At 36.3% G+C, this 26,544-nt stretch overlaps 4 protein-coding genes across 8 annotated transcripts; 1 reads left to right on the forward strand and 3 right to left on the reverse strand.

Moving 5' to 3' along the window:
• Positions 1-1,820: 1,820 nt before the first annotated feature.
• LOC140767059 (pre-mRNA cleavage factor Im 25 kDa subunit 2-like) lies at positions 1,821-7,529 on the reverse strand. The gene is made up of 8 exons (XM_073106820.1): positions 7,427-7,529; positions 5,204-5,505; positions 4,602-4,647; positions 3,731-3,824; positions 3,551-3,624; positions 2,658-2,744; positions 2,453-2,563; positions 1,821-2,201 (listed from the first exon to the last, which is right to left on the reverse strand). The coding sequence occupies exons 1-8, from the start codon at positions 7,517-7,519 to the stop codon at positions 2,130-2,132; spliced, it is 879 nt and encodes a 292-aa protein (XP_072962921.1). The 5' UTR covers positions 7,520-7,529; the 3' UTR covers positions 1,821-2,129.
• A 2,181-nt stretch (positions 7,530-9,710) lies between these two features.
• On the forward strand, positions 9,711-17,256 carry LOC140767811 (tetraspanin-10). 4 transcript variants are annotated; one of them, XM_073107876.1, is made up of 13 exons: positions 9,711-9,886; positions 10,151-10,263; positions 10,363-10,417; positions 10,521-10,576; positions 10,737-10,784; positions 11,878-11,926; positions 12,026-12,109; positions 12,184-12,251; positions 13,177-13,302; positions 13,396-13,471; positions 13,652-13,740; positions 16,265-16,294; positions 17,116-17,256. In XM_073107876.1, the coding sequence occupies exons 1-11, from the start codon at positions 9,833-9,835 to the stop codon at positions 13,727-13,729; spliced, it is 807 nt and encodes a 268-aa protein (XP_072963977.1). In that variant the 5' UTR covers positions 9,711-9,832; the 3' UTR covers positions 13,730-13,740; positions 16,265-16,294; positions 17,116-17,256. The 4 variants fall into 4 exon arrangements, with proteins under 4 accessions (XP_072963977.1, XP_072963976.1, XP_072963978.1 ...); XM_073107875.1 differs by having other exon boundaries at positions 17,109-17,249; XM_073107877.1 differs by lacking the exon at positions 16,265-16,294 and having other exon boundaries at positions 17,116-17,253.
• On the reverse strand, positions 13,753-17,889 carry LOC140767810 (short-chain dehydrogenase/reductase 2b-like). Of its 2 annotated transcripts, XM_073107873.1 has the most exons (5): positions 17,471-17,889; positions 17,140-17,383; positions 16,315-16,389; positions 15,790-15,981; positions 13,753-15,547 (listed from the first exon to the last, which is right to left on the reverse strand). In XM_073107873.1, the coding sequence occupies exons 1-5, from the start codon at positions 17,509-17,511 to the stop codon at positions 15,170-15,172; spliced, it is 930 nt and encodes a 309-aa protein (XP_072963974.1). In that variant the 5' UTR covers positions 17,512-17,889; the 3' UTR covers positions 13,753-15,169. The 2 variants fall into 2 exon arrangements, with proteins under 2 accessions (XP_072963974.1, XP_072963973.1); XM_073107872.1 differs by having other exon boundaries at positions 13,756-15,547; positions 17,140-17,879.
• A 459-nt stretch (positions 17,890-18,348) lies between these two features.
• On the reverse strand, positions 18,349-26,392 carry LOC140767809 (NAD-dependent malic enzyme 59 kDa isoform, mitochondrial). Its single transcript, XM_073107869.1, has 19 exons — positions 26,155-26,392; positions 25,734-25,830; positions 25,415-25,533; positions 25,132-25,299; positions 24,335-24,463; positions 24,000-24,060; positions 23,372-23,475; positions 23,206-23,289; positions 22,976-23,082; positions 22,721-22,826; positions 22,006-22,119; positions 21,729-21,794; positions 21,221-21,293; positions 21,042-21,128; positions 20,901-20,955; positions 20,749-20,820; positions 19,829-19,891; positions 19,153-19,267; positions 18,349-18,735 (listed from the first exon to the last, which is right to left on the reverse strand). Exons 1-19 carry the CDS (start codon positions 26,278-26,280, stop codon positions 18,664-18,666), a joined length of 1,818 nt encoding a protein of 605 aa, XP_072963970.1. The 5' UTR covers positions 26,281-26,392; the 3' UTR covers positions 18,349-18,663.
• Between the last annotated feature and the right edge of the window lie 152 nt (positions 26,393-26,544).

Here is a 26,544-nt window from a genome sequence, read left to right on the forward strand (position 1 = left end):
TGGAATGCTGAAGGGATTATGGAAATCCTTTTTTTTTTCTTAATTACATGCGATACCGGTAAAGAAAATCTTGTAAGACTAAACCGTGTTTAACTATTAGCAGATGTTATTCTTCCATTCTGCCTCTTTCTATTGATTTACCCATTCTTGGTCTAGATGTTGCATAGAAATTAAAGCTGACATAGCTCAGAAAGGATAAAATTATATCTACCGTGACTGAAGTGCTGCAACTCACTTGATAGAAGAAATTAAAGAAAAGTATTGGACTGAATTCAGTTTTAATTGTGAGCAAGGAAGGATGAAACAGTGAGAAAAGCTAATCATAATTAGGAAAATTGTTAAGGACTGCTTAACCAAAAGGTTGATGATGTTTTTGGATCCTTGACAGCTTAATTAATTAAGCACGTTTTAGGGGAGTCCTATTGTTATGAGGCCCCTCAATTTCTTCTAACTTAGAAGGTGATCAAGTTTCTATAGTTTAGTTGGTGGTAGTAGGTAGTCCTTTACAAATGTCTTAGAAGTTAGGACTGGATATGTTCATATTAATATTTGACTAAGGACTTAAATGGAGGTTCCATTAAAGTCTCCAGTCATGAGCACTAGAGGCAGGTAGCCTTTCTTGTACTGGGCACCAAACCTTGCCTTTGGATATGTCTAAAGGTCAGGTGCTAGAACTGTAGTCTTGTGCTTATAGCACCAAAGGCCAGAGTTCTCTTTTTCATAGCACTAGAACCCGAGGAAAGCCAACCTAATGACTAATTTCTGGTGTCTTCTAATGAAGGTTTTGACCATTAGAGGTGCCTTTGGATCTACATGAGTTGGAGTGCTGCTTGCTTCCAATAAACGAATCATTCATGACTAGATATTTGAAGCATTTCAACCTTCAACTGTAAGTCGTCAAAAGTGTGATTTAGCAACAAGAATTGCAGTGAGAAACACATTACCTACATAGATATCTATGACTTACGAATGGTCTATAGTTGTCTACTATCCACTGCCTTCTTGGCAACCTACTAATGATGATCTACACTTGAGATATTACTTGTCTTTGCAGTTTATACCAAATAAGTTGAAATTCTAGGCACCATTAGGTGATCCTGCTAAAATTTAAAAGCCTTGGCTGAAAGTACATGGGCTTTGATTTCTTTCTAATAGAGGGGATGAGTGAAATCTTACAGCGAATGCATGGGGGATTTTTAGCAGACATTAGACAAGTAACTGTGTGGGTTCGTTCAGGCTTGCAAGTTGAAACCAACCTTTTGTACTCTCCAATCCCCCCCCCCCCCCCCCCCCCCCCCCCCGCAACAAAACCAATTCCATACCAAATTCAACGTCTCATTGAGATCCTATGTCGTGAAAGATAAATCGAAAGCAATTGATGTTTAATCTCGTTTCTAATATAGATAATACCAAACTCTGCAGATATGGTCATAGTTGTATACAAGCTTGAAAGCAATTTCTTCCTTCGGTATAATAGTTATTAAAGCAATCAACAGCAGTTCGTCTTATAGTTATTAAAGCAGATCCAAAGCACAATTGCTTATAGTTCATAGTAGTTTAAATGAGGTAGCTCACTATATCAGTTAAAATATCAGAAAACCTAAGTGACTATTTCTATGGAGATTTGACTTTTTTGTTCTATATCTAACCTTGAGCTTTTGAATTTTCTTTAAAAAAAAACATTCTCTTGTATTGAAAAGAATCTTTCAGCAATCAGATATACAAAATATACCCATAGGCTTATATACCACGCTTCGTGCTATAGAGCAAACATCTAAAGCCATATACAAAATCCACATGCAAGGTCAGTACAAGTATCATGGTCCAACATCAACAGTTCATTTGCAGAAAATATCATCATTACATGTACCATTAAATTGTCCCAAGTAAAGTTAGCTCTGTAGATGTGCCTACTGACAATGTTTTCATTTGCTTTCTTTCTGGCTAATTGTATAAAATGTGAAACAGATTAAGAATTAAGTGTCAAAACAACTCATTAGACCATATCCAGAGATCTTGTAGGAATTTGTGCAGATAAGAAGAAGTGTAGTTGGGATCTAGGATAGTTTTCATTCCGCGAAGTCGCTTTTGCATCCATCAACGATCTTCCATATGCATCTTCAATCATTTCAAGTATTAACCATGTTGAACTGGAACCTTGATAATTGTTGTGGAATTGTAGAGATAACAGGTCCATATCTCTGTCAATGGCAATGAAAAAATGAGATGTCTAAACAAAGTAAAATACTCTTTCCAGCTGATCAAAATTTTCACGTAGCTAACAAGGTCTTAGATATGGACTGGACATAAAGAGTAGGATCATTAGACATCTGGTAATACTCCATTTGATGCCACTATTTTACATGTGGAAGCACTTCTGAAAGCAAGGCCACCCGCAACTAAGAATAGAATCTCTACATGGTACCAGATAGAGGGGACAAAAGGAGACTACCTGAACATTGTCATAGAGTTCAAACAATGGAACTGCAAGCAACTTCAAGTTTTTGGGTACAGCAAAATATTCCCTTTCTGACAGGTGAACAAGGAAAAGCTTCTTACACTCCTGGAAAATGAATTAATCTGAATGAGTACATGCAACCTAAGAATACCAGCAATCAAAACCATTTTGAGGAGCAAAGCTTTCAGATAGAACTTACCTTTGGTTTGGTAATGTGTGGGGGACAATAAGGATACATCACTGTTTCAAAGTTTGGCCTCCACCAAGTAGCAACACATTCTCCAATCTACAAGTCTCAAAGAGTGTTAGATACCTATTGTGTTTGTTCTTTGGCCAAGACTTCAGCATGTACACAGCATGCTAATTTATTCCTGTCCAATCTTAAGTTTTCTTTTAGATATGAGAAATGTGAGAAAAAGCATTCTTATTTGCATCATGTGATGAGAAATTATAAAGGCTATACATAACCACAAAATCCATAAAAACCTGATTTTTGATAACTGAAATAGTCTAATATAAAGAGTCCAAAGAGTAGTAACAACCACACAGTATACAGGGAATTCTGAATACCCAAAACTACTTGATGAGAAAGGATGCCAACTTCTATATAAGCAATCTCCTACTTCCAGAACCATTCTCCTATGCTTTCCTTGTCTTGAATAAGAATTTACATACTCGTCGGGTTACAAAAGATATTCCATTCCCTTTGAATGAACGACCTGCTTCAATACTATATTCACAGTAAGATATGAAGTTACCTACCCCTCATATCAACATTTTCCTAGTTCATTTAAAAGTTATTCTTGAAACCAATAGCTCCTAATAGAACAATAGCACCTCTGTTAGACAACAAGTACTCAATATCCATCATTATATTTCACTACATCCATTGTCAAGATAAAATATGGTCATCATGAGAGCAAGCATGATGCCCAATGAACACCGGCGTAGAGTGGAGATGACCATATAAAGCAGGCAAGTTGCATGCTTCATCTGGTGCTTTATCTACAAATGGTGCAACATTTTTATCTAATTTTCAAATTCCTGCTCATTAAAAACATTGGAAAAAGTTGTACTTGTGTATAATAATACCTGCCAGTTTGGCAGATGGGCCGGTGAATTAGCTGCAAGTTTGCTAGACAGCTTTCGCTTCAGGCCCTCAATTTCTGCAAAATTAAGACACATGAGACCAACATAAAGTCAGATATGGTAAGTTTCTCCATATATTTTATGCTACAAACTCAAGCAGTTCACAGAAATGCATAATTCCACCATTTTCTCCAGGCTTTAAACGACCACCAGGAAGTTTGCAAAATGTGTTCCCAATTTGGAGCAACAAGATGTGAGGATGATTGTGCTCTTGTACCTACAGTGAAACAAATGCAATGATTGTTCTCTTGTCTCTTTAATTCACCAAAAAACACTGATTTTAAGATGACATGACATAGTTATGGATGTGATACATTGGCATGCAGTCAGTACTGGAAAGTTTCAAGCTATCAGAGAAATCTAAAACTTCAGCAAACAACCATATTTGGTAGCCGTATGGGTAAGACAAAACCAGAAGGAATTAATTATTCTAATACATACAAAAGACAAAAGCTACTTAAGTTGACCGCAAATGTGCAGAAGAAAAAAATCAACTTCTTAGGTCAGGTGTATAGTACTTACAGCTCTTTGAATATTACCAATAGCAAAACGTAATAATTATTGCATTATTGCATACAAATGCAGAAACCAGAGACCTTACATTGTAATGCGGCAAGTTTATCATAGATAAATGATAAATCCTACTGATGATAACAAATGAATGGGCGGAACCACGGAAAAGCCAGCAAGTCAAATACTTGGGGAAAGACAAGCATTAACAAAGTAGAGTTCCCATACCAGACCAAAAACTGACTAGGGAGACTCATGGAGGGTAAACAATATTCTTATAGTGTACAAATATCTACTGCAGAACCTGTGCACAACCTAAAACTTAGACTAGCCAAAACATAATTTATGTTCATATGTTTCAGCAAGCTAAGAACATGCCTACTAGTAAAAGAGACAGATAATTATCAAATGTCTTAAAAAGTTAACATTATTGGATAGTAAAAGCAAGAACTGTATAAGCTATGCATCAGATTTTGACACTTACCAGGAGAATTGCTTCTACACTTGTACGGATACCTTCCTTCATATAACTAACATAAACAAAAATATAACAAGAGTAATTTTATCAATCAGAATAAGAATTGCACAAACAAATGACAATGTGACTAGCAGCAACTTACAAAAGCAAAAAAACAAAGAAACATAAATATCCAAGTAGCACTAAGAATAACATTTTGACTAAATTTTTGTTTTGAAAAGAGAGCAGAGATATATTTTAAAGACTCAGATACCCTAAGAGGCCCAAACATTACAATCATCTCATGGATGACCATGCCAATTGGCATGGCAGGCATGTGTTGACCTACATCGTGTGAATATCTTTTCCTGGACTATTTGTAGATCAAAATTGATCTTACCACCCAACTAATTCCTCTTTCTCTCCTCTTCAACACAAGTGCAGATCTCAGACATTAAACCATATGGGTTAAGATTGTCGCAAGAGAACGGGAGCTATTGTTATAACTGTTAACCCTACCAAATCACTAGACGGGGGGGGGGGAAGAAAACCTAGGGTTTTGCTTGCCGTGAAAAGAAGAGGGATAAAGAGTTAGGATTTTATTTCTGATGAATGGATCGGGAACTCACTTGACTTTCATCCGGGCAAGGCGATCGGCGACGGAGGTGTCCTTCTCCATCTTGGGTTCCTTCGTCCCGAACGTGTAGTTCGACAATGGGTAAGTGTTCACCACCGTAGAAACCCTCATCTCGTTCCTCCCTCTCCGTTCCTTTCTTCTCTTGGCCTCTCTTCGCAGCTGTCCACTGCACTTTCGTCTTCTACCTCTCTCTCGAACTCGGAGAAAGGTGGAGTGTGGAGAAGAAGGGCGGACTCGAGCAGGCTTTTGAGGGTTTACTTTGCCGATGAAGTCCTCTCCCTTTTCCCAGAATACCTGAATATAATACAGAATTCTATTAGCAATTGACTTTTCCAAGGGTATGTTAGTCATTGTAGACAAAATTCAATTCATCCCATATGTTCTTTAGACGGTTCGTTTAGTTTAGTGTTTGCCTTTTATTTAGGTAAGGAAAAATTCACGAGCTAAAAATGGGATAATTATAATAACCCCCTAAATTATAAAAAATCTAATTTTCTCTCAAACTTTTCAATTTTTATTCTCAATTTTTATTTTCTTTTTCTACAAAATAAGGGTAAATTTGTCTCCGGAGAATCTAAATTAATCATTTGATACTCACATTGTATTTCTTAACAAAAAATCTAATGAGTAATTAACAAAAAAAATATATTTAAGATATTCTTTTAAAATAAAGGGGCCAGTGTGTTATGAAAAATATATTAGAGAATTAGTATGTAATCATTTGAAAGCTCTCCTCCATGCTACACATTAAGCAAAGATATCAAATGCATGCAATCTATATGCTGATATAATATAAATTGTAAACCCTATCCTCGCAACAATAAATAAGTATTATGGCGCTCAACTGAATCAGGTTAAAAGATCCTAACCGATGAGAAAGCCATGGATTCCAAATATAGTATCAACACTGTGGATTGTAATGCTACTCCTATTTGACTTGGTATATGTGGTTCAAATCTTACACATCTCCTAAATTTCCTCCCAGCTCTCATCTTTCATCACTAAAATTAGCTTTCACTTCTTATCCTTTAAAGCCTTCATATTATCCTTTTTTTTTTCCTCCTTCTCCCCTCTTACCTTTTTAGCCTTTCGTCTGCTTTTCACCATTGCAGACAGAAAGAAAGGCAAAGATCATTACAAGAGGCCTTCATCAAATCAGAATTTCTTTGTGTCTATACCAATTGACAAGTATATAAGAATTTGATTTGGTGGTGTGGATCTCTTGGAGCTTCTCTACACTGTTCTGGCAGACTAGGATTGTTTAGGTGCTCACCATGTCTTTCTGTGGCAGCCAGGATAAGTGCAAGGCATGCAATAAAACCGTGCATTTTATCGATCTTTTATCCGCCGATGGGGTCGTGTATCATAAGACCTGCTTCAAATGTAGTCGATGCCGAGGAACTCTTTCGGTATGTTTTTAACTCTTTGATGGTTTTAATCTTTAAAATCCAAAAGGTTTCCTAGAAGAGAGTAGTATATTGAATTGTGACATTTGTTAATGTCCAAGGTCTCTATGGTGATTACTTATGAAAAAGTCTACTGTACTTTTATCAGTTGACATAGTTTTCATATGTAAATTCTAGCACCATTGTATTTGGAATTGTAATCAGTATTGCTCCATTCACCACAGAATGCTAGAACAGAAGATAACTAATTGTTTACCATTGCATTGTTACAGAAGAAAGGATTTAGTACTTCTTCTTTGATTATTGAAACATGAGCATTTGATTGTTTTCTCCAGATGTGCAGCTACTCTTCCATGGATGGTGTCCTCTACTGCAAACCTCACTTTGAGCAACTCTTCAAGGAAACAGGCACTTTCACTAAAAAATTTCCTACAGGTGAGTGAATATAATCTTCTTTTACTCCAACTTTATGTCAATGTCTTTAACAATGGTTATATGATTTAGGTGTGAGACACCATGAGCAGTCTAGGACACCAAGCAGGGTATCCTTCATGTTCTCTGGAACCCAAGACAAGTGTGCCACTTGCAACAAAACAGTATATCCCTTAGAGAAGGTATACAATAATCTTCTAGCTACTATTTTATGTGTCTTCTTGCTTTGCTATTTTTAAGGATATATATTAGGAATAATGCTACCATGAGTAGTTTTTAGAGAAGATGGTAAGTTAATATGGTATATCTTATTTAAAATATGGGAAAATGATTCTACACACATGGTGATGCAGCTGGCTGTGGAGGGGGAGTCATACCACAAGACATGCTTCAAGTGCTCTCATGGAGGTTGCATCTTGACGCCGTCGTCCTACGCCGCGCTGGATGGCATTCTTTACTGCAAGCACCATTTCGCGCAGCTGTTCAAGGAGAAAGGAAGCTACAATCACCTCATCAAGGCCGCAGCGATGAAGAAGAACAATGCGGCGGCGGCGGCGGCGGCGGCGGCGGCGGCGGCGGTAACAGAGGCAGCACCTGAAGTCATGCAGAACTGAGATGCTTATCATGAGGAACTGCAGTTGTCGTTTTCAGTCATATGTTGCATAATTCTTTTGCCTCTTAACTCCTTCCTTCTCTATATTAATTTGTTCTGGTTCTCTGTTTCATGGTTGTTAATCTAATATTCTACTTTTTGAGGAATTCATTAAAAATATGGTATAATTTATAGATTTTTATTATTCGATCCTAAATTAAAAGAATTATGAGTTAACTATAACCTAGCAACAGCTTACAACCTTGATAAACTTATAATGGTCAATATGATAACTTTCTTATAAAAGAAATTAATATTAGAGTGATTTTGAGGCCTTAAAAATAAAATATCATGATCGAATAATAAATATCCATATGATAGGAAAATATATCTCACGGCAAACAGATCCTAACCTTACTAAGTTAGGCTCGTTTACAAGTTTGTTATAGCAAAGTTTTCAAAGGAATAATTTGATTTTGGGATTTTCTTTAATAGGCAGACCTTAGTTGGCATGGCCCGAAGGGTTAAGGCGACAGATCTAGTTGTAATGTTGATGTCCCCCATGTCAAAAACACTCTCACACAAATAGGGACCAGATAGCTGGATAATAAGGCCCTCGTCCTACACCTTCTCACAAATGAGATCAAACATCTTACGAAACCCATTGGTCATATTGATGTTAATATAGAGAGCCATCCCTAGTAAACTTTAGGAGACTTTGGGATTCATATTTGATAGTCCATGGGTAGGGAATACCATATTTGCATGACTTAGACATTATGGATGATCGTGCTAGTCAGTACTTACTGTGTTGGTGGTGTACCGACACATGGCACGAGAGGGTGCTGCACAGCAACCCTCTTAATAGTTTTGCCGCTCGTTGTTGATCTTATCATCGAGCTATCTGTTGCTGATTGTCGTCGTCATCGTCTGAGGGAGAAGGAGAGACTGAGAGAGATCCCTCAGGCCGTGTCGTGTAGGTCGGTGGTCAGCACGGTCCGTACTTGTGGCACGACCATCGTTATTAATATGCTTGCTAAAGAGGAGTCTCTTAGTAATCAAAGATAAGTTGACCAAAAGAAAAATCTCTGATAACTCAAGGTCACCAGAGTCTTTCGGTTTGGTGACTTTGTCCCACCTCATGAGAAGAAGACCACAGTGGCCATTCCCTTTGTCCAAAAGAATTGTCCAGCTATTCATTCTATCAACAACAAGGAAAGGAGTCACACGACGACCGTTGATAGAGAACCCAAAGGCATGCATTAAGAATACTTGCAATCTAAGCAGAGGTATTAAGATTCATTTTGCACGGCAAAACACTTCAAATTTATCATAGTAATAACGAGATTCACATGATCATAGCCACTGACCCGTTCAAGCTTTATTATAAGCTATTACTGGGACCATGCATCGCTGTAACGCTCTTTTATGTAAGCCAGATATGCGAGGAGAGAAAGGTGTGGCCCTACAACTACAAGGCCATAATTGACTGTAAGCCAGAATATTAACTCACGTAGTGGAGAAGGGAGGTGGAGATCTAAGCATTCATTTGATCAATAGCTCCTATGATTGGTCTACAGTTGCATAGCTCCCTCCTCATTATCTTCGCTTCTACAACTCTGTTGCCATGGCTTTCATCAACAAGCTGTTCACAGTATTAAGGCAACTTTTTTTTTTCTTCTTCGTACGAGATTAGGGATGTACCTGATAATGCTGGACACTTTTATGAATTTATAATTCGCACCTTATATTTTCGGTATTTATTTCTGAACCCTATATTTTGACTTTAATTATAAAAAAATATGAGAGGGTGATTTTCATACAGAATATTGATAGTGAAAAGATGTGGTGCGAATCATAATTTTGCGAAATTATAGGGGGTGAGGTATAATTTTCACTTCTGAATAAATGTTTCAACGAACAAAGCGGCAATTTTTTCCTTCGGGCAAGACGACAGAAGCCTATTAATTTTATTGACTAAACTACCCCTACGTAAACTAAAGAAAGACAATTATGTCCACTTCCCCTCTTTCCAGTAACCGATTTAAATTATCCCAACTGTGTCGTCCGAACTGAGACCTTTGTCGCGTGAGACTCTCTCTCTCTCTCTCTCTCTCTCTCTCTCTCTCTCTCGGTAAGTCGAAGCCTCGTTATTGGAAGCGGAAAAGGGGAGGAGGAGAGAGAGGAAAAGATGAGCACGAGCACAAGCATCTTTGTGATAAGGTGGATCAACTTTATCACCATGGTGAGCCATCTCAGCATCTAGCATCATACTCTCTCACTTTGCTCGTTTTAATCTTGTTAATCCAATTGCTATTCCTGCGATTTTGTAACTTTAATCTCACTTTTCGCGTTGCACAAACCCTATACTCGATTGACCTCTGCTTGCCTTTCAACCTCGTTTGACACTAGGAACTTTTGCACTTTGTGATGATCACAAGCTGTATGAAAGTAAGTTAATCTTTTTAATTCTTTCATTTCCTTTTTTTAATCTTAATCCATTAAACAGATATTAGCAATAGGAGTCGTTGGATTTGGGGTGTGGATGAGCATCCATCATGATGAATGCAAAAGATCTTTAACCATCCCTGTCATGGGTCTGGGAGGTTTCATCCTTCTAATGTAAGCATCTCATTTATGATGTGGTTTTTCTTTACTAATATAAATTAACATTTTATTTTTTTGTAATTTATTTTATGTTGCCTATCTTCATATTTTCAGATCCGTTGTTGGATTCCTTGGTGCTTGGAAGAACGTCTCCTTGTTGCTCTGGGCAGTATCCTTTTTCTACTGGTGTTTGATATATTAAATTGACGGATTTATTCCCCCTCTTATGTGCAACATTGCTTTCAAAGGCGACCTTGACATCTGATTTTTAGTATCTTGTGATGTTGTGCTTGGTTTTGGTGGCAATCCTGGTCTTCACTGTTTTGGCGTAAGTGCTTCTGTTGTAAAATTGTCCTTGTTGGTAGTCATTTTACAGCACACTCTTTTAGATCAGTAGATTGTGGTCTATTTTATTGGTGGTTCTTATCTATTTTATATTTGTTCCACTTCTCCAATTTTTGGGATCTTATTCTTAGCTATTGTTGTAGGTTTATCATAACAAACACTGGATCTGGTCATGCTGTAGCAGGGCTGAGGTATGAAGCTTACCAGCTTGCAGAATGATAGATGCTATATTTAGTCCGGATTGATGACAAGTAATTTGGATCACTTCCACCTATTTCAATACAGAGATATATCATGAATACATCCTACGTCAGTGTTTTGTGCACTTTTTAGTTCTTTTTCCTAGATTTTTTAGACCACAGAAGATAAAATAGATTTAATTTTTTGGCACAGTGCGTTAGCATACTATTTTTTGTAATGGTGGAACTGCAAATCCATCCTTCATGCATTGGTATCGTTCATGTAATCCTTGATGTCCTGGTATCGTTCCTTTATCTTACAGTAATTTTCAATAAGTTGTCAAAGTCGTCAAAGTTTGATCTTTATATCAGTTTAGAGTGACCAAAATGATGTGCTGCATGTTACTTCCATAATCAACACCATTCTATTGGGGAAATTTGTGAAATAGAGTGAAATCAAAATAAATATTTAGGTTGATAAGGTAATATGCTTGTAGTTTTTTTTAAGATAGTAATTTTTTCACTAATGTATAGATAGACATTTGAAAATTCTATCTCTAGGATATAATGCCTTTACTATAAAGTTTTTAAGGAATGTACTTCTAAAGAACTTGGGGACTAATCATCAACCCCAAAATCAGAGAGAAAAATTAAAATCAATGATCTTATAAGATTGTTATTGTTATCTTTCGGATGCTCTCTCCCTCTTTATTTAAAGAGTTTTAGATATGAAATAAGCATCTTTTCATAATAAATCAAATCTCATTCGAAATGGCATATTTTGGACTAGATAGGGTTGTTTTCTCAGTAATGAAAAATTGTCTTTACAAAGGGCTTTCGAATAGACTTCTAATTGTTAGATAAAATTTGCTCTCAGGAAAATATATTCAACAGATCTATTTTGTTCACATGGAATCAAATCTCATTTGAACGGATTTCTAATAGAATTCTTGCAACATTATTCTTCAAACAAAAATAGCTCCTTTTATGGATGTTTTATTTTATTTTTATTTAAGAAAATACCCTTATTCTTCTAATGGAAGGAGAATATTTCTACATCATCTTTGCTACACACTAAACTTGCAATTTCTTATTTACCTTACAGGTACAAGGAGTATCATCTTCAAGATTATAGTTCTTGGTTCATAAAGCAGGTTAGGCTTGCTTTTATTCTGAGAATTCTATGGCCTTTCCTTCTATTAAATTAATGACCCATCTTTATATGGTTACTTACTTTTCTGTCTTTCATTAAGCTTAACAATACTGAAAATTGGAGTCGCTTAAGAAGTTGTCTTGTGAAATCTGAGGATTGCAATAGCTTGCCAAAAACATACAAGGTCAGTTTGCATTTATTCATCTGTTCATTCTGTTATCTAAAGGTTACTTCCTAATATTTCTCAATTTCATCCAGACTTTGAGGGAGTATAAGCTTGCAGATCTTTCCCCCATTGAAGCTGGTTGCTGTCGGCCACCATCAGAGTAGGCATCTCAACTTTCATTACTTGTTTACTTTGCCATGTATTGAATTTCAATCACGAATTTCATGTTCATTAATTAGATTGTTTTGATTTTTTACATGGCAATTCACACAGTATCATGATATGTTTCCAACTTGGGTTGCTGAGACATAGATTGTTTTGTTTGATTCGGAGTGATTAAAGACAAGAAGGCAAGAAAATGTAGAGTTAATATATCACTGGTGTCCTTTGACCCACGGAGCATAATTGTGTGAACATGTGTTCTGATGGACTACATGTACTTTTCTTTGGCAGATGAATACTTAAATACAAAAGAAACAAAAGGATAATTAAATAATCATCTTCATACATATAAATTTTGGTCTATATGCTGGTCGGATATGACGTTTATAATTTCCATGCGTAATCACCACACGCATTTCAGCTTCTAAACTCCCCCACTATATGGCTCCAAATTTGAACTCTAGGTAGAGTAAGGAATAGAACCAATAGAAATTGTATAATTTGCAAGGACATGTTGTTGTTGTAGAGTTTTTATCTTTTTTTTTTCTCTTTTGATAACACATTCCTTGGTGCTAAATTGATCATCAACTAGTATGTGTGATAGTACCTCCAAAATTTATCAGCTCGACTAATTGGGTGAATGGAAAATTTTTAAGGAGCAGGTCATATATGACAGAGTCACAAACTGATGCTTCAAGAGTATCAGAAAGTTTTCAGTGGCCTAGCTTTTTTATTTTTTCCTTCCTGGAATTTGCTTCATCCAAATTATTTAAGAGTCACAATCATTGGGGATATATCAAGTTCTTCCATCTCCCATGTCATGCATGAGAAAATCTTTTGCCCGTTGGCCAACTGAACTAGTCCCTGTAGAGTTTGTGGTTCATAGGCCGTATCATTTCCGCTTTTCTTATCTATGTCCCCAGGTGTGGATACCCTGCAATAAATGCTTCCTATTATGACTTGAGCTATCATCCAGTGAGCACAAACAAGGACTGCAAGCTTTACAAAAATGCACGGGCTACAAAGTGCTATGATTGTGATTCTTGCAAGTAACGCTGCCCACACCTTTCTCAAGCCTCCTACCATACCTTTATAAATAATTACTTAACATATTACGAAATTATCATGCTGTTTTACTTCAGGGCTGGAGTTGCCCAATACATGAAGACTGAGTGGCGAGTGGTTGCAATCTTCAATGTGGTCTTGTTTGTTATCTTGGTACGCTTCTGAACTCCCTACTCTGAATTATAATCCAAGATACCATTACGGTTGAGACAATTGGCTTGGGACTTAGAAGTTTATTGTAGAAGGCAACATTCAAACAAATGTTAGCTATTCTCATAGCTCCAATTGTCTATGCTTTTAGTTATTTTCTGATTTCTGTTGTACTTTCATTAGTCGATTGTGTACTTGGTGGGTTGCTGTGCTAGACGGAATGCTGCAAGGAGCCACTCTCCTAAAGTTCGAGGCAGATGATTCATCCTCAGGTTGTGATTTTTTCTTTTTGTCTTTTGGTAGTTTCACTAGAACTCAGATAATTTATAAACTTTTATGTGTCCATCAGATGAAAGGGCATTTAAAATTTTGATTAGCACATTGCAGTACTCTTTATGGAAAATCTTTTTTTCCTCGAAAATATGATCATTAGTTTATTGTTTTTTATGGAAAGACTTTGATTTATTGCTTTTATGCAAAGGTTTTTTTGATAGTAGAGCCACATAGAGTTGGATAGGAAGCTATTACCAAATAGTCAAGATATTACTTTTTGGACTGTTTCATCGTCTCTGCCATTCTTTGTGGGAACTACATGAAGATGTCAATTAACCTGAATTTGTAATTGTCCTTGGATCTTCAAATAAAGTTCTTGCCCAGAAAAGTATTCTAGAATCTATAAGCTCAAGAACCTCGAAGTTAGCCAATCTTCCTATGAAATGTAAAAATCTAGTGAGAGCTCTCTTTTTGGGTGAGGTGGAACTGAAGCTATGGGGGAAGCTTTTAGTAGCGTTTAGAAGGGAAAAGAGAGCAAGGAGAAGCATAGATATTCTTCAACGCATAAGCATAAAAATGAAAAGGAAGAAGTGTAAATGACTTGCCCCAAGTTAAGCCTCATCATAATGCTAATCTATCCAATCTACTGTTACTATGGAAACCTAACTGATAGAATAGGTGGAATATACTTGAATTAGTTGTTTGCCATATCTGAGGCTAAATAATGAACCATCTGATGTTTGGCTGTTGAAGTCTTAACAAAACCATCACACTGGTCTCACTGTCATCATCAGCTGATCACATGTCCACCTCGTAGAGCCATTCGAAACCTTTGGAAACTCTCACTAAGAAGTGGGCTGTGAGACCAATTGTAGTAGTGGGTTCTGATAACGTGTAAATCTGATTGAGCTTGACTGCACTTATATTTTCCAAAATCCATCAGAATATAAGTTTGAATGGAATTTGATATACATGTAAGGTCCATTGTGGTGTTAGAAGCACATTAATGAGGTTAAGTGCCATCATTGTTACTTGAATGAGGTTAAGTGTCATCAAACTTCTCAGCTGATATTTGGGATGGGAAATTTCTTGTATCATCAAATTTCCATGTCTTTGGAGAAGTCAAATTCCGAAAGAGTATCCTTCCAACTGAAGTGTCTTTGACTTACATGTTTTCTATGGTTGCTTTGCACAGAAGAACCTCTGCTTATCTTTTTTTCCCCTAAGTTTAGTGTTATTATATGATAGGCTTCACTTTTCAGAAAATATATGCACACACATGAAACACAAAAGCACGCACATGCAGTCATGCATACATATACAGCTTAAGTTGCTAATATTGTGATACTGTTATTTATTAGGTAGTAAAGTTTTTACACATTATAGCTAGGGTCCTAATAATAACAACAAAATATAAAGGATATCTAATCAAAAGGACGAAACTTCAGTTTGCTCAAAAAAAAGGCCAGAATAGCTATTGTGCGGAAGCAAGGCTAACATTACTGGTCCTTTAGCACCTTCCTCAACAGTCAATATCCCAGTATTCCAATTCAACTCAGTTTTGACAAAACCAGGACTTACACAATTGATGCACAAGTTGGGGTAACTTTTTGAAAGAAGCCTTGTATAGGAATTGATGAGTACTTTAGAAACTTTGTAAGCAGATGCAACAGTTGGCCAACCATGGGCTTCCAACAAATCCTCCTTGAAATCCTTCAAGAATGACTTCAGTATTTCATCTAATCTCTCTTCTGTTAAGGCATTTATATCTGACAATTGTTGCTTGACTTTTTCATCTGAGATCACCTGAAAGATTAACACGGTAAAGTTTGCTTTCAATGGAAATTAATGTAGTCAAAATAACAGTAGTTTCCTCTCACATGTAGCTCATTTTGGAAATTCTATATATTATTATGATAAACAGTTCAAGGACTTTGTGTTCTCTTATGATGAAGTTTGATTTAATTTTCATAAACTTTTATTTCATGTGTATGATGCTAGCTGGTTCTTACTAATACCATATTGATATACTAGGAGTAGTTCATTACCTTAAGTTGTCCGAGGGTAGATGAAATATTCACTATTTTCCCTGAATTAGATGATTGAAGAAGGGGAAGCAAAGCTTCAGTAACATATTTGGTGCCATAGTAGTTTGTCACCAGACATTCTTCTGCATTCTCATAAGTCTGCTGAATATGTTGCTTAAACCAGTCGGGTATATCACCTGTATCTTCAGCTTTCTGTTTTGGAACAAAAGGTGTCACCCAAATTTGAAGCAAATGTAATGGAAGCATAAATACTGCTAGTACAGCTAATTATTATGTTCAGAAAACAGTTAATTTTAAACTAATTTTTGCTGCACTATTGACATAATGGGATCTTACTGAAGATGACAAAGGTTGAAACAAAAGCTGACAATGGATGTAGGAAAAACAAAAGAATTTACAGAATATACAACGTGAATGATAGTTAATCACCTTCAATTCTACTACTGAAATTTGTGTGTTTTGATTTTCATTCCAGGTACAATAGTACAACAACTGCTCAGTAATGGTAATACTTAAAACTTTTACCTCGTTATCTGGACGTTTTAAGGACTTGAAAATGTCAAGATCTATTGTTAGGCCTCCGATCCCTGCATTATTCACCTGTACAATTAACATTGTAAGATGCCATATATTATACATTATATTTAGAGGTTGCTTGTTTGGAGTTTTATCCAACCTACTGTAGTACTGCATGTTAAGATGACAGTATGAGTTGTCTCCTGCAATATGGAACACTTAAAACTACTCTTAAGGGTAATACTTCATCTGTAATCTGCTTTTGTGCATATGATGACATGCATATATTGCATATAGGTATTCTACAGAACCTTAAGGTGATAGATTCTGAAAATATTAGCAATACTCTGTTTCTGTTTACCTATATGATTGAAAAAGTAGGAAATGTTAAGAGACAATTAAGGATAATGATTTGGGTGAAACAATACTCGGGCCTAAATATTTGAAGAACATATAATGCAGAGATCTTTCCTCCTATTTTTGTAAACTATAAAAGTTCTGGTGAAGTGTATACATATTAAATATATAATACAAGGGGGCTTCCTACATACCACCTCATCTGCTGCAGGACCTAAAACCAATTCTAGGGTATAGTGAAATCTTACAGGCCTAAATGGGCTTAATACACAGCTTAGCCATTTTTCTTTTCTATTCAACTTTACCTCTTACGTTTAATTAACTTGTTATTTAAGTATATATTGTTTTATCTTAGAGAATTCGCTTTCTGTGTTAAAACTTTATAATAGTAGAGTTTTTTTCTCATCCTGGAATATAATCGGCTACTTTTCTCTCTTCATAATTAGGATACAGATAAAGGGGAGAAAGATTTCTTGCCAAAATGTCGAGCTTCTTGAACTGCTTTCTGATGAACTCAGCGAATGACGCAATACTGCAACTATCAGTCACATCCAACTGGTGGAAGAGCACATCAAACAGCCCAGAACTTTTGAGATTCTCCACAGCTTCCAATCCCCTTTTCTCATCTCTAGCTGTTAGTATGACTCTGACCCCAGAATGACTCAATTGCCTACATATCTCCAGCCCAATTCCTTTGTTACCCCCAGTAACTACTGCAATCCTGCAATATGAAACAAAAATATAGAGATCAGCTTGTTGGCATCTTGACCTAGACTGAGAATTGTTAGGAAGATGGTAGGTGTGATACCTCTTCTCTTGTGGTGTACTAGATATAGCATCTTTTTCCATCACTGAAGCCCGGTGGAAAGAGGGGAATTCCAAGGGAGAGAAACAATTAGTTATCTTTGAAGAATGTGGAACTTATTTACATTTTATTTGTGGGTATGCATCTAACAGTCAAGCAGCTTATATAATATTTATTACCTATCTTGGCTGATGGTTAAGAAAAGTTCATGAGCTCAGATGCTACAGAGGAAGGACAGCTACCACCCAATGGTCAATCTGTACATTAGAATGACGAGCCCTTATGTCAGTCTGGTGCCAAAGTTCCTGCTCTTAATTTCTGAAAAAACCCGGATTTATCTTGGTTGTGTGATTCACCAATCTCAGCATTGGCTGAAGAAAGCAACTACTATGTTTCACTGCTAAAGCCAAATTTGTTGTCTTCCAAAAATTTAAATTATTCTCGATACTTTTATTGACATTATTTTGTGGAACCAACCTTTATCCAACTGATTTTTTTTTATTTATCCAACATGTCAAGTCCAATAAGATTTTTTTAAGCAAAAATCTCTGCTCTTCGTGGGTTTTATGCATAAATAAGATTGATGACCTGATTAGTTCTTTCGTACGTTTTTAAGATGAGTCCTATAAAGGAAACATGGGAGGAATAGATACATCCACTGCCTCTAAATCTCAGAGACAAAATTTCCAGTGGGCTGTTCTTATCTCACGTTAGAAAGTTCTCTCATTAAATTTACGCTTCTTAAAAAGCCACCAAAAAAATCCCAAGCAAATAGTGGGTATTGGAGTTGCTTGCGCCTCAGCTGCGCCCAATACATCTGATTAGTTTTATATTTTTGTCAATATATGCACTCTGCAGCGACCAAAGGCAAAGTGCTCATAGAGAAGTTAAAATGCATTTGCATACTTTATTAATACATGAAACAAATGTCACAATATATATATAATAAATTCAGATGAAGAAAGTTCTTCCTGAAAAATACAAAAACCTAGCCTAAACCGGAGTGCGTCGATACGTAGAGTACCACGATGAATACCTGCCTGTCTACATTTGACCTCGAGAATTGTATAAAAGTATTTCTATACGGTGGATAGTAAATCTCTCTTTTGCAGGCTGCTACGTGTCCTACTGTTCCCAAAAAAAAAAAAGAAAAAAAGAAAAAGGAACAAGGGCAAGACCCACTTGCAATGCCCACTTCACTTCTCATGAACAAGTGGACTGTAGATTGGGTACCACATATTGCGAGCTACGTACTCCATTGTCTCCAACTGAAAACATTAAGACATATGGGAAAAAATTAATTGCTATATTCCATCTTGATGATTGACTTTTTGTCAGTAATCTTACATCCTAGATTGGATAGAGAGAATGGAAGAACCAATCAGAGAGAATAGAAGAAAAGAGGAGAAAATAAAGTTTAGGTAGAATTTTAAGAGAGAGTGGAGAAAGGGAGGAAACGAAAATAACTTCTAATAGTTATTCTTTTTCACAAATGAAAAAATAGGGAGGAAGGAAGATAACAACTAAATTTTCACCCCCTTTTATTTATTTTTTGCTTCTCCCATATATCCAAACAAGGGGAGAATTATTCTCTTTTCTTCTCTCCTGATCTCTCCATCCAAAAGTTATGTTAGAGTACGCAACACTATAACAGAGAAAATATTTAATGTATAATTTACCAGTACCTCAGACATGTTGGCCAACTCCTTCGAATCCATATCACCGTTTCCTTCAACAAGACCTTCAGCAACAGCTGCCCGCACAACTGATGCTCCAACCCGTGTTGTTATATGCCTAATGCTGTATCATTTGGCCCAATTTAGTACAAGTAACTGATATCATTTGCATCTTGAAAAAGTGAGCAAGACTAGACCCAACACTAAAATCTAGACTAAATTGATGCATTGGTTACCTTACCATTGTGGAAATGCATGAATTTCTTCCGTCACTTGATTGAGTTAAACTACTAATTATGTTATCAATATGTTTGTTTTGGAACCTGGAAACGCACAATTTCTCTACTTATTTCCTTACAAAAGTTTAGACTGGTGATGCTTAAGGGTTAAGAACCATGCATGACATCTTTAGTTTAAAGGTAAATGACGAAAATTGAGCTAAGATACTAGGAAGACATCTATTTAGGTTTATCCAAAAGACAAAATCTCGCCCTTTATTTGATACGCTATATTTCTATGGAGTAAGAAATAGAAATAAATACTGCCAATTATCCAACAGAAAACCGTGTATTCAATCATATAGAAAAATAAGTTCCTTCCTTAAACGGATGCCATGGTCATATCATAATAAGGAAAAAAAGTATTTACTAGAAAGATATTCATCACATGAGAATGGATGAACTACCTAGATATAGAAGGAAAGAGGATTCCTTTTCGAATGTCTTCCTCCGTGATGTACGATGCGAGGCTGTAGAAACATTAACTTAGAAACTTCAGATAAGTCAAGAAGCATGACAGGAGTTCGACGAAAAATGCAAATTAAGAAAAAACAATATATATCAGATAACTAAAGTAGTGCATACTGCATAAATTTGTCGTACTGAATAGTAGTTAATACTTTTTCTCATTTCTCATTTCTATTATTAGACTAATGTCCGTTGGCTGTTGACTGATATTGAGCAAAGAATAAATCGCAATGATCTTACAATTGACCAGTAAGATAACTATAATTAACATTTTGGGTTATTTGTAGTAGGACTGATTTAGGAGAGAGATGGGCATTTTTATGTGGGCATGGAAGCATGGAAAGGGATTCAGAAAAGGGAAACAAAAAAGGGAAAAACCAGTCATAGACCTGAGTTCTAAACCGAGTCCATGTGCAACCAAAGTTTAACAGGTTTCCTACTTCAGCGTCTCAAATTGTAAGCTCTGCTCACCACTCTACTTGAAGCATCCTTCAGATAATAACAATTTACAATTCCAAGGATAGAAATAACAGAGAGATTTCAGTTTACTCATCATTATCATCAACAAAAAATTTTAAGAAGATTTTGGTCGTCAAATATCTTCCCTAATGCATGAGTGGGTCAGATTTCGGACCACAAAAAAAGACCAAGAAATCTTCAGGCAAAAATTATTAGAAATCATTCATCTTGAAAATGGTGAATGAAGTTATCTAGTTTACCTGATACCTGTTCTAAATGAGTTGTATTCTCTACTATTTAATTCAGTTATCCTACCATGGACCAGCCAAGGCATTCTATTCCTCATTAAACCAAGAGTAAGAGATAGTCCTGATCCTGAATGATAAATCATGACTATTACCACTCAGCTGCAGCTTGAAGCATCCTGTCTGAAATTTGCCGAGCACCTGAAAGAAGGGCTCCTAAACCAATCCTGGATATTGACAAAACTTTCCATCAGTAAACCAGAATATTTATTTCATGATGGTTAATACAAGAGAAACAAGTAAGTACCCAGGAAAGAGATACATGTTATTTGCTTGGTTGGCATAACCTATTTTACCACCCCCTGAACAGAGTTACTTCATAGCATGAGTTCTATAATCTTCTAGAAAGCCACAAAACTTAAGAACAAAGACAGTGCTGCGTGCTAACCCAGAGTTACATTATTGAATGGGCTTCCACTAGCAAAAATTGCATTTTCTCCAACATATTTGAATACATCATCAGGAGTGCATTCAGCTGCATTTCAAAAAAGCAAATTACACGCTCTTAGAGGCACAAATATATTATTTGAGTATCTTGAAATTACTCGCTTAGTATTAAGGGCAAACCATTTGTAGTTGGATTTGACATGGCAAAAATTGCAGGGCAAGGTGAATCAGATTCCTTCATAGCCTTAAGCACCTGCCAGAAAGATTAAATTGAAAGCACAGAGTAACTATGTGGAACATATGGAATTGTCAGAAGAGAATTTTATAATGTCACATCAACTACAAAGTCAGCCAAAGGATTTTAGTCAATGTGTTACAAGAAAAGTAACGTTCCATGCTTAGACTAGACAATTTTCTGGAGATATAAGAGATACAAAGGCTTCAAGAAAGATGGATCTGCTTTCTTGAGTCATTAGGAGTTTATGTTACCACTAAACGCTTATTTTTTTACTTTTACCCAATAATGTGCAACTATTGAAATATGTACCCAAGTGAACCAAATTCTTTCATGAGTATTAGGGAATAAAAAGAAATTTGTCGTTGCAGCTAAGACAGAAAAAGCATTGATTAGCTTTATGTTGAATAAAACAACAATAAGATGCATTGTGAGTGTATATTCATAACATACCTCCTCATTAAAAATACCTCCTACTCCAGACAACCCTAAAAGCACATGGGGCTTCACTTTCTTAACCTGAGGATTATTGGCATATGATTAGTAGTGTTAACTTCTATTAAACAAATAATTAAGGGTAACTGATGAATACTGAAGAAACTTATGCAGAGATAACTTAAGGAAGTCCACATAGAGAGATATCATCTATTTCATCGAAGGAACATGATAAGGCTCCTTCAATACAAATGAGACCCAACAAAATTTACAGAATTATTCTGCAAGTACATACCACTTCTAGTAGAGTAGCACCTTCATGGAGTCCTTCAACCTCTCCTGGGCCAAAGCCTCTGGCAAAAGGCACAGCTGCAGGATCGATATCCTTCCTTTCTTTGGTAATGAGACCCTAAGGAGAAACAGGATCAATATCTTTTCTTCAATCAATCATTTGCTAATCTTAAGAGAAAAGTAGCAATGGAAACAGAAAGTGTCATAGTATCATAGAAGCAAAATGGGATGGCATGACAACCAGCATCTTCAATGGATAAATATCTGATGAACTTAAAGGCATCCTAAGCATTTATTATTAAGCTAGTATGTGTATCTGGAAGGTCAGTAATATTCCAACAGTCGACTGGGAAATACTGTCCACTCGTTCCCATGTAATCACACTGTAGAGGAGATTGACAGGTTCAAAATCAGCACACAATCTAGATTTTCAGCAAACTAAAATTTGCATTAGGGCCAATTTGAAGATTCACAGCAGCAGAAAGCCAGGTAGTGTCTAATTTCAGAGACCACTAGGGATCACAGATAATATTATGTGAAGCCTGTGGAACCAAAAAGGGCTTAGATGGATAGAACTCTGGCTTTATCTGGTAAAATAGTTAGAAGTGATTATCTAATTCAGAAATGTAATAATCTGCAACACCAAAAATTTCTAGTTCAGGATTTCCACCCTAAAAAAGAAAACACAAAAGAAAATTTCACGGCAAATTAAACTATACATCTTTATCAAGCAGCCAGAACTGATGGTTAGCTCCCGTGCTTTCGTTGTTTCCCAGCATATTCAAGACTGCCTGCTTTGCCATATTAAGTACCCCTATCCCTGCACTGCATTCTGAAAGAGGCATTAGAAGATAAAAGGGCAAAAGATGATCTAGAGTTGGAATAATAAAACCTTTGAGTTCCTACAATCAATAAGATATGAATATGTATTACATAACAGAACATACAAATGAGGTGTTTAGGTAATCAGGTACCTTCCAGCGCCTACGACAACAATTTTCTGCTTTACAAAGTCCTTCAGCGGTCGACCTTGTGCCCTTACTGCTCCAAATAGTCCAGCCAGTGCAACACCAGCTGTTCCCTATAAAACAAGTAGAGTATTTAGAGAAATAAATGTATGTGTACACAAAATAATATAAAATATTTTGATAAAATGGAAAATATTCTTGGGAGTAAGATGACCTGCTGGAGATTAAGAAATAACCTGTATGTCATCATTAAACATGCAAAATCTTTTACGATATCTCTGAAGAGTTTCAAATGCCCACTTCATTTGGAAGTCTTCAAACTGAGAAGTTGTTGTAATTGCTATTACCCTGTGAACCATAAATATCTACAAAATAGGAAACAAGATCTGTAAGCATTTTCACCTGCACAACTGCCTTTGGCCAACGTGCATATGCAGCTTCCATGAATTCATCAACAATGGATAAATATTCGTCACCCTCCAGTCTAGGCTGTCGTAATCCTAAATCTAAGAATCCAAGGCAAAGTATAAGTACAAAAAATGTAAAACAGAGTAAAAGTTTAAATGAAGAAAGGGTGCAGTGCTAAGTGCCATGTGCTGACAATTTATATTATGTAATGATTCTACATGCTTCCTAGCTTAAAAGCAAAGTAAAAAAGAAAAGAAAAAAGAGAAACTAAAAAAGTAATCTAAGATTCACTAGACATGACTTTAGGGAGGCTTGCATAACATTCAAGAAATATGGAAGAGTACAGCATATCTATATTGTACTATCACATATGGGCCACTAGTTGAAAGTACATATATGTCAGCAAATGAAAAATCTGGCATAACTAGTCAACCTTATATGGTTGACAAAATCTGGACGCTTTATGTATATGACTAATTGCTTAACAGAAGCAGTATATGACAAACTATATGCAAAATCTATGTAAGATTTTTTAATCTCTCTTTGGTCCTATGTGAGAAATGCAAGTAGATATCCGAATCCCATGTGATCTTTAGAAAGGAGAGTTGGTAGTCATACTCACAAAGGTTATCTTCAAGAAGCTTTTGATTGTTGGTTCCAACATCCAACATAACTGGAAGTACCTGCAAGGGATGTGAAGTACAAGAAAGGTGGTAGAAGAAAACAAGATTATGATAAAGTCGGATCATGGTTAGAGCACAGAAATAATACCCTCATGTTAGTATAACTTTGAAAATTGAAATACACAAGGAATATGAGGGAGATTTTCAATCAAGTTGAATTGATTTGATTTTTTTTTTCCTGAAGAGTACTAGTACTTCAATCAAGTTATATTATTTTGAAATTACAAACCTTCATATGCCATTGACAATAAAATAGAACAGAGAGACTACTTACTTTTTGTGGATTCATGCCAGCAGCTGCTACATAGATGTCAAGTTTACCGATGGGTATTCCTATTCCCTGAACCCCAAGATCGCCAAGGCCTAGAATACGGCTCCCATCTGTCACCACTATCATGTCTACCTGATATTTGTGGAGATTAATCACATCAGGGCTTACTAAAACATCTCCATAGCATATTTGGACACAACAAAGTTGCAAACAGATCAAATAAATTGGAAGCACAAGTAGGATAAACATGGCTCTTCATAAAGAACAAGAAATTATAAAATCATTTAAAGAAAACACTGTAGAAATCAGATAAACTCTTATGTGCTTCTAAGTTCTTAATCTGTTTAACATAAAAAGAAACATCAATTGGAGATCCAAACAGTAAAAGTTGATAACTAAGTGAGAGATCTTAGTTGGATCCAATTAATGGAATGCAGTGATAAGAATTTCAAAGAGTACAGGACCTAGAGGGTAATAATGACTTGAGATATATGATCAATTTATCGATGAATCAATTAGCCGTGAAGGGAAGAAGTGCATTTCTAATTGTATAAGGGATCAGAATTCCCATGTATAGTTCGTCAAGTTTTCTGCAAGACAAAATTAAACATAAAAAAAGTGACCAGAAGCAATTAATAATTTAATATTCTCCATACAAGTAGAACATTTTGAGATTTTTGAAATCATGTATCCATCTAATGTGGCATACAATATCAATCATCAGAATTCAGAAAGGAAAGATTTCATTCTATGCATTTCGGACTTTTTATGGTTCTTCAAGCGAATATATTCAACCTTACCTGGTGGGATGGCCAATTATAAATCATAGACATCATCTCTCCTTTATCCTTCGCACTGAAGTACATACCACGTGGACGTCTAAAAAGACCTCCATAATTTTGACAGACCAAACCAACTGTTGGAGTGTATATTATAGGAGCAAAATCTTTAATGTTATCAATGAGTACCTGCAAAGCAAACAATCAGAAAATGACATCATTTTTCAGGATAAACATCCTCACAGCCATGCTTAATATGCACCAAATTTGGAACTAACTTGTGTCTACAACGCAACAAGCTCACCCTGTAGTACAATGTCTCATTTCTGTCATGTAATCTGTTCAAAATCCTCCATTTTGCTAAAGAAATAACACTGTCACGTTCACCGCGGGTATTGTGCTCCAGTGATCGATATGAATTCACTGTGATGAAAGAAGAAAACAATACCAGATTTTCGTTATCCTATAAATCTTAGATATTCAAACTTAATAGAATTTGTTTTAAGCTAAATCTTAGATGTTCAAACCTAATGAAGTTTATGATATGAATAGTGGACAAACAACCAGGAAGTGAAATTGGGCATCCATAAATAATTCGCTACGTTGAGAAAATCACCACTTACTAAAACGTTCATACTGCTGCTCAAATGATATAACACGAGGTGGAAGGAGGCCGCGGAGCCCAAGACGATCTCTCTCCGTCAACGGAAAGCCAGTATCCTATTCCAGGAGAAACATAAATAAGACTATATACTTAGGTAGGCCAGGAGAACCAAAATTTATACTACATTATGGCATTTCCTTGAAACCAAATCAAAACTCATACTTTTCAGCACCAATAGAGAGAAACCAAGACCTTACATCGGATCTTGAATATGAATGCAGCATTAGTTGCCAAAAGAGAGAAGAAAAGCAATCCCGACTTTTCGGAGAGCCGAACTTGTCAGAAAGCGAATCTTGACAATCGATCGAAAAATAGTCCAATCGCACCAAGAAACACAGGGAAAACACCAAAATATGCTCAACAATCCGTCGTTCACATACCTTATTGTACCATGGATCATGGAGGATATCCGTGCCGCGCTTGTGGACGATGCAGGGCCCGGGAATCGCCGACGACAGCCGTCGGATCTGCCTCAAGTTCCACGCCACGCGAGCCATTCTCCACATTCTAGGTCTCCCCAATATCACGAAAATGCTCCGATCCCACTCTCTGTCTCTCAATCTCGGAATGGGGCGAACTATGAGCGCCTGTGCAGCTATTTCCCACCTCTGTACCTTTATTTATCTCGTCCTTGGACTCTTGAGAGCTTCTTGGAACAGCGAACACAGGTAAATTAACGCGCGGAGGATACTAAATTATCCTGTTTCCAAATGTTGTTCGATCTCGACCGTTTAACTAGTGGGGCGGTTACTTTATGGTCGGTGGTACGG

The sequence above is a fragment of the Typha angustifolia genome, chromosome 9 (assembly GCF_048772165.1).
Source record: "Typha angustifolia cultivar Huaian chromosome 9, ASM4877216v1, whole genome shotgun sequence".
Taxonomy (NCBI): domain Eukaryota; kingdom Viridiplantae; phylum Streptophyta; class Magnoliopsida; order Poales; family Typhaceae; genus Typha; species Typha angustifolia.

Bases quoted from the DNA above. Each gene is read 5' to 3' on its own strand.
- LOC140767059 (XM_073106820.1), bottom strand. From the start codon at position 7,519: ATGGTGCTTGCAGTAAAGAATGCCATCCAGCGCGGCGTAGGACGACGG. The intron at 4,648-5,203 runs GTGAGTTCCCGA...TGTTTATGTTAG, and splicing joins CTTGCCCGGATGAAAGTCAA to TTATATGAAGGAAGGTATCC. The intron at 3,625-3,730 runs GTGGAATTATGC...TTAATTTTGCAG, and splicing joins TTTAAAGCCTGGAGAAAATG to AAATTGAGGGCCTGAAGCGA.
- LOC140767811 (XM_073107876.1), top strand. From the start codon at position 9,833: ATGAGCACGAGCACAAGCATCTTTGTGATAAGGTGGATCAACTTTATC. The intron at 11,927-12,025 runs GTTAGGCTTGCT...TCTTTCATTAAG, and splicing joins GTTCTTGGTTCATAAAGCAG to CTTAACAATACTGAAAATTG. The intron at 12,110-12,183 runs GTCAGTTTGCAT...AATTTCATCCAG, and splicing joins GCTTGCCAAAAACATACAAG to ACTTTGAGGGAGTATAAGCT.
- LOC140767809 (XM_073107869.1), bottom strand. From the start codon at position 26,280: ATGTGGAGAATGGCTCGCGTGGCGTGGAACTTGAGGCAGATCCGACGG. The intron at 22,120-22,720 runs GTATAGTTTAAT...GTTTCTCCTTAG, and splicing joins TCTGGCTGCTTGATAAAGAT to GGTCTCATTACCAAAGAAAG. The intron at 20,956-21,041 runs GTTAGCACGCAG...AACTCTGTTCAG, and splicing joins ATTCAATAATGTAACTCTGG to GGGGTGGTAAAATAGGTTAT.
- LOC140767810 (XM_073107872.1), bottom strand. From the start codon at position 17,511: ATGGAAAAAGATGCTATATCTAGTACACCACAAGAGAAGAGGTATCAC. The intron at 16,390-17,139 runs GCAAGAAATCTT...TTAATTGTACAG, and splicing joins TCAAGAAGCTCGACATTTTG to GTGAATAATGCAGGGATCGG. The intron at 15,548-15,789 runs GTAATGAACTAC...TTAATCTTTCAG, and splicing joins CTACCCTCGGACAACTTAAG to GTGATCTCAGATGAAAAAGT.